The following is a 12103-nucleotide window of genomic DNA, read 5'->3' on the forward strand; positions in this document are numbered from 1 at the left end:
ACCATAACACCCTAACAATATCATCGTCATAGGAAATGCGCTCAACCCTCATTTCTAGGGGAATACTAAATATCTCGCATCTAGTCTCACCACTTATCACGAATCACACATCCATGAAACTTCCATCATCCCCTGCAGCGCTAGTGCATGCTAGTTGCACATGACGCTGGACCCAATAGACTTTCGAATATCAAATCCTACCCGAAGGCCGAATCAACATTCTCAGGCTATAAGGTCTTTATTATTCACGACCGTGATGCATACACTAAACATCTACAGTTACGATGTCAATTCCATATACAAGAAACCCTAGGCTAATAGGCATAATGCAATCAGGCAAATCTATCATGTGATTCCTGAAGATGTCTAGCCTAGCACTAGCATGTTGTTCTAACATATTAGAATACCTAATAACTGCATGGCATTTTGGGATTTACTTACAGGCTTCGGCTGATCTTACCCTCTACATCCTCCATCCTTTATTTTGAAAACCATTTTAAAACTTATTTTCCGAAAATCTCCTTGATTTGAGACTGGATTCACACGAGTGTTCCTCCAATTCACTCAAACCAAGGCTCTGATACCAACTTGTAACAACCACAAATTTTACGCCAAATTTAAACTTTTTAAATCATAAATAAAAACCAAATAGCATTGTTTACAAAACGTTTTCAAATCATTTCCCATCAGAGTGTCCCAAAAATCATAACATAAGGATGAGGAGCGGTACTGTCACGCCTTCGCCTTTCCATGACCCCCTTAAGTACCTGAAACAATAAACTGAAAACTGTAAGCCCGAGGGCTTAGTAAGCTACCCCCAAAATACCAATACCACACTGGCAATACCATATCAGTAATAATCAATCAATCAACATGCATACTAGGCCATCGGCCTGACTGGACTGCCCTGCCGGGCGTACAGTCTGTCTGAATCTATCTCGAGCCTTCGGCATGACTGGTCCGCCACGTGGGCCTACAGTCTTCCCGGACCGCTCATAGGGTATATTGGCCTTCAGCACAAAGGAGGACCGCCTCAACCCAACCACTAGCAAATAACCATGCACACATATATTAGGTAATCACATAACAGTTCATACATAAACAAATCGATCTAGCAGATCATAAGGCTTAGCAACATCCTAACCAGGATACTGACCTAACCGGTCACTAACATAGCATCATCCTATATACCAGGACACCGACCTAAACCAGGTCACTAACATAATACTGTCCTAATTACAAGTACGTCGATCTAATCAGATCAATAAGCACATCAACCCGTACATGTACAAATATCAGATATAACTATCTCACAGATCATCGATCATAATAATCTCTCATAACCAAAACACCGACCTTACCAGGTCACTAACATATCAATCCTAACGGATCATAAGAGCTTGACAACATACTGTCTATCTGGATACCGATCTAAGATATCATAACCACATGTAGCATACCATAACAATAACAACTAAAGGGTCGACCTTGGTGCTGTAGACCCTATCGATATAGTGAGGATAACTCACCTCGCAGATGTCGACACGAAAGGTAAACTCCAACTCTCGGACCACTTGACACAGGCTCCACCACCTATCATCATAGTACGTCATACTTATAAGTCCTTAACCTTATAAGGTACCCCATAACCCACTGGTCAACCCCTGGTCAAAGTCAAAGCCTGCAGTCAAGGTCAAGAGTCCATGTTGACCCCAACTCGCCGAGTACCATCGGCTACTCGCCGAGTTCCTTGAAGTACAATCCAACTCGCCGAGTCATCGGGGTGACTCGTCGAGTTCCTTAGATTCTCGTTCAAACTTTAATGCCACCCGTCGAGTTCCCTCCTTGCAATTCGACGGATACACACTCATACATATCCAAGAGGAAACCCATCCGACTCACCGAGTTGTTCTTCAACCCGTCGAGTCTTATGGCGATCTTCATCTGACTCGCCGAGTTGTTCGTCCAACTCATCGAGTTCGTGACCATCTTCATGTGACTCGCTGAGTCCATTCAATCCTTTTATCATGCAGACAACTTTTAAGCCATGGTAAGGCCCCAAATTGTAGATCCAACTTTCTTAAGCCTGCTTATCACGTAAAGTTGCAAACTTTACGTGCATGCAAGGCTCCAATGACTCAAAAAGCCCAAACTATGCTTGAAATGGGGTTTTACACTTAGGGAGGGGCTCAAACTTGCCAAAGCTAAGAACTTTATGGTCCTTCAACCCATAGGGAGTTCAGATATGAAGTTACAACTTCAGATCTTGGCTCATACTCCAGGAAATGCTTTTATAACCCAACCAAGAACCCTAATCTCCAACCAAGGAGGTCTAGAACGAAGTATAAAGGAGGATAACAACTTGATACCTTCCCAAGAGATGACAACTAGAGTAGATCTGGATTTTCGCCAAGCTACTTGCTTCAAACCACTTGCTTCCCTAGCTCTTTTCACCAAAAATCGTCTTCCAAGGCTTCAAACACACAATGGGCACATACACACATATTAGGGTTTGCTAAGAGACTACAAAGAGGCTGAAAAAGGTTTATGTTCCCTTAAATAGGGTGCACAACCCTGGGATTTAGGGTTTCAGCTGCCAGCTCCTACTTCCCGCTGCTACTCGATGAGTAGATCAATCGACTCGTCGAGTAGGGCTTAACCCAATAACTCATATTTAGACAATACCTGAGAATCGGGGTGTTACAGATCAAACTACATTCCAATACTGGAACATATAAAACACATTTGAGAGTTAAAGGTCCCAATAACACAATCCCCTCTCCAGTTGCCATAACATGGTCGCCATTCGGCAACTTAACAGGTCAAGGTGAAATATCTCGTTAGATATGAAAGTCAGCAACCACTCTGGTCATATGGTGAGAAGCACGGGTATCAAAGAACCAAGGAAATTTTGTCTTACCAGAATAATGTGACCCATGAGCAGATTTATTTGAATTTGCAATCGACTTCAATCTATTCCAATCTTCTACACTAAGATCTTCTAGACCTACTCTGTCATCATCGCTTATAGTATGTGTTAACAATGACTTTGGTGTATGTAGAGAATTAGCTTTGATCTTACCATGACCTTTTCCCACGTGTGTTTTTCCTCATCCCCTTCCTCCTGGATGAACTTCAGGAAAACCAGTTATTCGTTAACATTTGTCAATCACATGACCATGACACTTACAATTCTCATAATAGGGTCGTTCTCCGTGTGGTTCTCTTGAATCACATCCTCCTGTGTTTGTCGTTCGAACAACAAAACTCATTGCTTCATGACTCTATGAAGTAGAAGACTTTGTCAATGAGAGTACATGTTCTTGCTCGGTAATTTTTGAATACACCATATTCATATTGGGTAGAGGATCAGCCAAAATAATGCTAGAGCGTATGGTGCTATAAGACGCATCATCAAGTCTCATAAGAAACTGATGAAAAATGTTTGTCTTCAACCTTCTTCTCCAAACGCGAGTTCAAATAACATTGGCAACCATGACAACTACACATGGGCATTTTATCATAGTTGCTGAGATCATCCCAAATCTTTTTTATTCAACTATAATACAGCATGACACTTTCTCCATTTTGCTTGCTGCTAGACACTTCAATTTTCAGCTGATGTACCTTTGCACCATTACGAACAGAAAATTTTTGTTGAATATCTTCCCATGGTTCCTTTTTCGTTTCCTTATAAGAATCGTGGAACGCAGAGTTGGCTCGATGGTGTTGAATATCCATGAAATAATCATGGAGTTTACTGTCCACCAGTCTTCTATATATGTCTTCTGCTAGTTGCTTTATGGTGTCATCTATGAATCCTTTCTTCTTTTTTCGCTAGAAGAGATACACGGATCGCTTTTGCCCATTCCTCAAAATTAGGGCCTTTCAATTGAGTATGTGTAATCAAGTTATGAGGGCTATTGCTAGACATCAAGAAAAATGGTGAGATGGTTTTTTGGACATCTTTTATTTTGGAATCGCCCGTCATTGATGGTTGGTATCTTCGAGTGCAAAGCCTAGGTATAGACCTGCTATGATACCATGACAAACCACAAGCAATGAGAAAAAAAAGGTTTTGTGTTATTGATCTCAACCCCGGTAGGAACTTATACATGGAATGAACTTATACAGAGAAAGCCTAAAAATCAGCAAACTAAATCTCCTATGAAATAGAGACTACATAATTATTTCCCGTAACTAAGGGATGTGATATTATCCTAAATTACATAAGATATACGTACAATATGACATTTATACATGTTACATATATACATCAACAAGTGAATAAGTTAAAAAAGTGTTTGGATATCCAATAATGACTTTTAAAACTATTTTTTGTTTAGCTTTTGAAAAAGAGTTTTCAAGATGTAACAAAATTGCGTTTTTTTTAAATGACTTATAACTTATTAGGATAAAAAACAAACAAAAGACAATTTTAAGCCAACTATAGTTATCGACTTTTGTTACTAAAAAGCTAATCCAAATACATTTTTAAACTCTTTTCCCGCCTTCACAGGTGACTAAACCCTTTTTGGCATTTTTTTTTATCTTGACAAATTACAAACACCCTCTAGAAGTGTTTAATTATGGTGACTTCTACGAGACAACTTTGATCATAAATATAGATCTTTCATTTATGTTCAATTCATATATGTTCAATGATGTGTGACGAAAATCATGGACATAGGTATGGGTATGTATTTGTAATTCTATCATGTGTAAACATTATTATTACCTTTAGTTGTGGCACATTAGTAGGGTGGTGAATAATGAAAAAGCTATTTAAATCACAGATAGCAAAAAAGAAAAAAACCTCCAAAATTTATGGTGAAAATCGAACACCGACACTAGTAGGGTGGTTCGTTAACCAATACTCGAGATGATGCTATGATGGTAATTGATTTAACTTTCTTTATGAGTTTGGTTTGTAGTTTGGATCCAATATGGAGACTTTTTCATTATCCTGACATTTATCTCGAACCCGAAACCTCCTTATCATATATTTCATATCAATTTCTTTATTTAGCATAACGATCAATGAAAATGAACGTACTTTTCAACATTATATGTCTTTCAATTTTCTACGATGCAATTTTATTTGTGCATAAGATGAGATTAAGATGTGAACGTACTTCTAGTAAAACTAGGAAAGGGCCATGCTTTGCATGGCCAGGAGTTTTTTATTTTATTTTATAGGTCAAAATGTAAATGGCAAAAGTTACATGGTCAAATTTAGAAACCTTAAAGATTCCTGTTCCAAAACCCCACGGGATTTAATATATATATATATATATATATATATATATAGGGAAGAGTTATATGGAAAATGAATGATTAGGACAACACATATTTGAACCAATGAAAACATGATAACACATCACTTCTACAATAACTTCCACAATACATTACTTGTGAAGAAAGAAATGGACACGTGTCATTTGATTATTGGTTCCGGTAGATGTTACCCTAGTTATTTGTTTTCCATAGAACTCATTCATATATATATATATATATATATATATATATATATATATATATATATATATATATATATATATATATATATATATATATATATATATATATATATAGAGAGAGAGAGAGAGAGAGAGAGAGAGGTGGGTTCAATTGAGAAAATAAAAAAGGTTGAGAATGGGGGAATCATTCTCAGCCACTCATTTAATCTAAGCATAAAAAGACATGGTGGCAAACTTGTAAATATGATAACAACCTTCAATCTCAAATATGTATTTGTAGAGAATTAGATTACAGTTCAAACCCATTCATCGTTCATCATCCAAATTTCTTATCCAACCTTCAACAATCATCCAGATTTCTTCAATTAAACCATCATCAACATCATCCAGTGCTAATCAATCATCGATCTTCATCAATAACATGTTTATCAACACGATTCAATAGTTAACAACAAAAATTCATTTTTGGTTCTTTTAATCCAACCTTTAATTCTGCTTGAATACAATCAAATCTTCAACATTTACGATTAATTATACTCCCAGCATCATTATATCAACATCATCAATAATCAACAAAAAATCCACTTCATATCATTCATTCAACATCGATTATCAAATAAAACTTCAAAATTGAGGTTAGAAAAAGATCAAATCGTTTTTTTTTTTTTGTTTTTTTAAATTTCATATAATTCTTTATCAATCTATTATTTTGTAAGATTTAAATAGTTAAAGTATCATGTTTTTAACATTTTTAAAAAAGTTAAATTGTATGCACTCCAACTATTTGATAAAATGCATAAACTAAATTACCATGTTATATTCATATATGAATATGTGTTTCTCACCTGAATCAGTATATGATTATTAAAACAAAAAAACAAATATGCAAGTCTGTATGTTATTCATATGTGAATAAAATATAAAAATTATATATATTTGAGAAAATACCTTGTAATATTCATATGTGAATATACTGTGTAATATTCATAAGTGAATATATCATCTAATATTCGCAAGTGAATATACTATGTAATATTCACATGTGATATACAATGTGATACTACGTAATATTCAGATATGAAAATATTATCTAATATTCATAAGTGAATATATCATATGAATATACTGTGTAATATTCATAAGTGAATATATCATCTAATATTCACAAGTGAATATACTATCTAATATTCACATGTGATATACCATGTAATACTACATAATATTCAGATATGAAAATATTATCTAATATTCATAAGTGAATATATCATCTAATATTCACAAGTGAATAAACTATGTAATATTCACAAGTGAATGCATCGTCTAATATTTAAATATGAATATAATATGTTTATTATATGCTATATTCATATATAAATGATACTTAAATTGTAAAAAAAATTAATCATAGTTTTTATTCATAAGTGAATAACGAATGTACTGTAGTAAAAACTTGATTCATTTTTATTCACTTATGAATAACGATAACTGAAAATATAAAAAAAAAATTATTTTATCTTAAAACTATATCAATATAGATGTCTATTTGTAGAGAATAAAAAATCATGAATTTTGGTATATTTAAAATCATTTTTCGATAAAAATGACTTCTTAAAAATTAAAAAAAAAAACGAAAAAACTATGTTTTTGTATATATTAAGGTAATGTTTAGCATAGTTTAAGGAAACATGTTTTGTTGGAAAACAATGTCTATTCCTTTCCCATTTCCATTGGTACGACGGAGACTTTTGCGGCAAAAATAAATGAGTGGTTGAGAATGATTCTCCCATTCTCAACCTTTTTTTTCTCAATTGAACCCTCCTATATATATATATATATATATATATATATATATATATATATATATTCACCAATAATGGAAGTATCAAGTATGTTGTTCACTTGTTCTATTTTTTTTGTTTAATCTGATATATATAGTTATATACATGTTACTAAGCTTAAAATCAATAATTAAATGTGAAAATAGAAAAAAGAAGTGCCTTGATTCTTTGTAGGCCTGACAATCATGTTGTGTTCGGATTGACGGGTCGTGGGTTGGCGGGTCAAAATATATTAACCCAGACACTACCCATTTAACTATACATGTCACGAGTTAGCGGAATACGAGTTGACGAGTTTGGAACATAAACCCATATACTACCTATCAACCCACTAATTTATACGGATTCACAGGTTGGGGTTCGTGGGTCAGCTTTGGGTTTGTGGGTTCGTGAGTCAAAATCCAGAAATAAATTGGATAATTATACATGAATAAATTCTAAATGCAAATACAAATTTAAAGCATTTATTGAAACATATTCAAACTAAAATATTAATACAAACATAGATAAATTCAAGTATTAATTTAATAGTCACATTAATACAAATATAGATATAAACATTAATCATACAATCCAACAAATAATACTTAATACATTTAAAAAATATAATTATTCTTATTAAAATTCTAAATGAATTAATGAGTTAACCGATATATTTTTTGACAAATTCATATGTGATTTGTTTAATAAACAAGTTGACGGGTCGGCTGACATGTTGTGTATTTTACCATTTTGCTAACATATCTTATCCAAGTGTAGCAATAGCAAGCTAAATGAAAAAGTCATATAAGAAACCACAATGAAAATTATTTTTGTAAATCGTCAAAAATGTGGGTTGATCATAAATCCAGGGACCCAAAATGTAATTCACTCAACCTAAAATTTTCAAAATTCATGGGACTGGAGTAACGGTTTGATGACATGCACCGCTAGGTGTCGATTCATAACATGTAAACGAGAACGTCCTATCACAATCAAAACCCTTGGAATCTTCGTTCATTTCAAATCGGATCCAAGCTTCTGGAGATCTCAATTCGACGATTTGCAGGTTTCTTTCATTTTTCAATAACATACTCAGCAATGGATCCGAATGAATCATCCAATTCCAATTCCAATTCCAATCCAACGCAACGGCTGGTGAATGAATCATCCGATTCCAATCCAACGCAACCGCCGGTGAAGCCAAACGATTCGCACTCCGGCGACGACGCTCCAAACCCTAAGCAAGATGACCTTCCTCCTTCAAATCTCCCTTCCAGTGATAATTTTGCATCTGTCGCCATCGTTCCTGAAAAACAACCAGAGGTGCCCCCTGCTCCCGAACAACCGTCGCAGACCGCCGCATCAACGCCATCGCAAGGTCCAAGCGCTATTTCCGGAGGTAGCGCCATTACTGCGCCTGAAGCTTCCAATCCTTACGTGACCGCTGCTCCCGTGCGGGAATCTTCCACAAAGAGTGAGTTTGCATCCGAATGTGATTCGTATTTGTTATCATTTCACTTGTTGATCTAAAACGCCATTGGGATACGGAAACTCCAAAATTTTAATACAAATCCATGGCATTTGCACTCAATTTTTCTGATTATATGTTTTGTGATCATCTCTCATCCTATTCCTATGTTCAGATGCTTGCGTTTTTGTTGGCAGATTCAATGGACTCGGTTAGGGTTCTGTTTAGGAGATGGGCGAAGAAGGCTGCTGACGCAACAAAGAAGGGGCAAGAATATGCTGGAGATATGTGGCAACACTGTAAGTTTCAGAGTTTCTTCTCCCTTTTGATTAATTGGATTTCATCGTATTTACTTTATCCATCCTAGAAGCATTTATCCACTGATGATTTCTATCACAAAATTAGGGCACATCAAATTAAATACTAATCTGTCAAATAGTTCAATTTCTTATAGACATGATAATCTTGAATTTGAAACAGTGAAAACGGGTCCAAGTGTTACTGATGCTGCTGTTGGAAGAATTGCACAAGGAACTAAAGTTCTTGCAGAAGGAGGATATGAGAAAATCTTTAGAACAACATTCCAAACAATTCCAGAAGAGCGACTTCTGAAATCATATGCATGTTACTTATCCACTTCTGCGGGCCCGGTTATTGGAGTACTCTACCTTTCCACTGCAAAATTCGCGTTTTGTAGTGATAATCCACTTCCATATAAAGTTGGTGAAGAGAAGAAATGGAGCTATTACAAGGTACCCATCTTTTTCTTTTTCTATTGTCATTAAACAGTAATAAAATAGTCTCAAATTGGAAGTGTATAATGTCACTAAAAAAAAACCCTCCAACTATATCTCTTTTGCTGCAAATCCCCTTTTTTGTACCTTTGTTTGTTAAAAAGTCTCAAATTTTCAGAATTTTAATCTTTTATCATTTTATGTATGATGGGATTCTGTTAATTTACGTGGATCTGCCACTGGGTCACACAAACTCATTATTAAAAGGTTTAAGGTGCGTTTGGCTGTAGAAAACTGTTTTCATTTTCTATGAAAATGTTTTCAGAAAATAAGGTTGAGTTTTCATTTTCCATCTTAGAAATTTGGAAAACTTTGAAAAACTATAAAAATCACTTTTCTAATTTACATACAATTTGAAAAACTGAAAATTTTCATTTTCTTAGAAAACTGAACGAACCAAACGCGTTTTCAAAATTTCCGTTTTTCTTGGAAATTTTCCTAGAAACTGGAAAATTTTCCACAACCAAATGCACCCTTAGAGTTGCATTTTGCATTTGGTTGCAGAAAATTTTTAATTTTTCCATGAAAATTTTCAAATGAAAATGAAAATTTCAAATTGATTCAATTTCCAAAAATTTTCCAAGAAAATGAAAGTTTTCTGTTATCCAAATTGTATGTAAATTAAAAAGTGATTTTAACAGTTTTTCAAAATTTTCAAAATCTCTAAAATGGAAAATAAAAAGTCCACCGATTTCAACCAAACACGTTTTTTAAAATTTTCATTGAAAACGAAAACTGAAAACTCAATTCTATATTTGAAAACGATTTCTAAATAAAATAACAATCTACTTTCATTTATTTGTGTATTATAGCATCATAATTTTATTGCTTTCTATTATAAAATTTTACTTTTGACTTTTTCTATTTCTTCTTATTAGGATTTTATAACATGAAAAATTACCTTGTTATGGTTATGAAAGTTAAATTTTGGGATAACTTCATGAAATGGTAGCCATTTTTCGACTTTTTGATTTTTTTTTTTTTAAATTTAACTAACGTTAACATTTTATGTAATAAAAAATTAGGTTGTGATTCCATTACTTCAACTAAAAACTGTTCGACCTTCTAGAAGCAAAACAAATGCTGCTGAAAAGTACATTCAAGTTATATCGGTTGATAATCACGAGTTTTGGTTCATGGGTTTTGTTAATTACGACAGTGCTGTGAAGCATCTTGAGGGTGCTCTTCAGCCCCACGAATATCCACTTGCTATTGGTAGTTCAAATTGATGAACAATTATTTTAATTTTTTCTACATGCATTCAAACATTATAAATTCCAATAAAAATTTAGATCAATTTTGTTTTGTTGATTTTGTGTTTACATTTTATGTGTCTCATTTGCTTGATCTGTAATAAAGATATGATGGTATGTAGTATTCATAATAGTTACTTGTAAGTAATTAATTTCAAATATACAAGTGAGTTTTTTTTGTTATTTAGAATTGTATGGTAGTATAAGTGAGATTTTTGATGAGAATATCTTTGTTTTTATTTTGTATAAAATAGATTGGTTGTGGGTGTTCAATAAATTCAGATAACATTCCTGAAATCTCAAAGCAGAAATAAGAAATAAAAAAAAAAATTTACAATACAATAATTAATAGGGTAAATTACACCAGTCGTCCCTCATGGCGGTGCCAGAAAACGTGTTTAGTCCCTATTTTAAATAATTAACTCGGACAGTCCCTCGTTTGTTTAAAACTTTCATGTTTAGTCCCTATTACCATGAAATGACTATTTTACCCTTAATAATTCCTTTTTCATTTTGTTTTATTTATTTATTTATCAGTTTTAAATTAAAAATAACAAAAAAAATATCTCTACCCTCCCCTTTTCATTTCCTGCAACAAGATTCTCCGGACCCACCACCACCTATCACCGCCACCTCTTCCGGCATCACCACCTATCATCGCTAGCTCTTCCCCTATTTAGCGTCTTATCCATAACCCTAATCTCACAAAAACGACCACCAATTTCACAAAAAACCACCATTATCGCCATTCACAGCCACCAATCTCCATAAAAACTACCATCGGGACCATCACCTACCTTACTTTATCTGCCAATCTTTACATGATCAAAACTTGTAACTCAAAAGAAAGAAGAATGGTGAAGAGGAATCCTTGATTGAGAGATAGAGGGGTGAAAGGTGCGGTGATAGAAAAACATACATCTGCGATCGATCCACCCATTACCTTCACGCCAGATTCGACTGCAACTGTGGAGCTTGATATCTCCATATCTTTGCCAATCTGCAATGATGCAGGAAAAGATCGAAACCCTAGCTGCCGTCGGTGACAATTGTGGAGCTCGACGTATATGTCAAAACCCTAGCCGCCGTTGATGGGATCTGTCAAAACCCTAGCCGCCGTTGATGGGATCTGTCAAAACCCTAGTTGTGGAGAGTTGTGTTGATTTGGAGATGAAGACTCTATCACTGTCATCAGTCCGTGATCATCAATTAGAGAATCGGGAACGATGGGGGATGAGTACTAGATCATTAGTGACTAGAAACAAATAGAAGGAACTTCGTCTACCGT

The 12103-nt window shown here is 34.4% G+C and overlaps 1 protein-coding gene across 1 annotated transcript; it reads left to right on the forward strand.

Moving 5' to 3' along the window:
• Positions 1-8240: 8240 nt before the first annotated feature.
• On the forward strand, positions 8241-10873 carry LOC145073526 (GEM-like protein 1). The gene is made up of 4 exons (XM_079020073.1): positions 8241-8774; positions 8966-9067; positions 9249-9520; positions 10588-10873. Exons 1-4 carry the CDS (start codon positions 8399-8401, stop codon positions 10789-10791), a joined length of 954 nt encoding a protein of 317 aa, XP_078876199.1. The 5' UTR covers positions 8241-8398; the 3' UTR covers positions 10792-10873.
• Positions 10874-12103: the final 1230 nt, after the last annotated feature.

Source organism: Lactuca serriola, chromosome 9 (genome assembly GCF_051521515.1).
Source record: "Lactuca serriola cultivar US96UC23 chromosome 9, Lser_US96UC23_V15, whole genome shotgun sequence".
Lineage (NCBI taxonomy): Eukaryota > Viridiplantae > Streptophyta > Magnoliopsida > Asterales > Asteraceae > Lactuca > Lactuca serriola.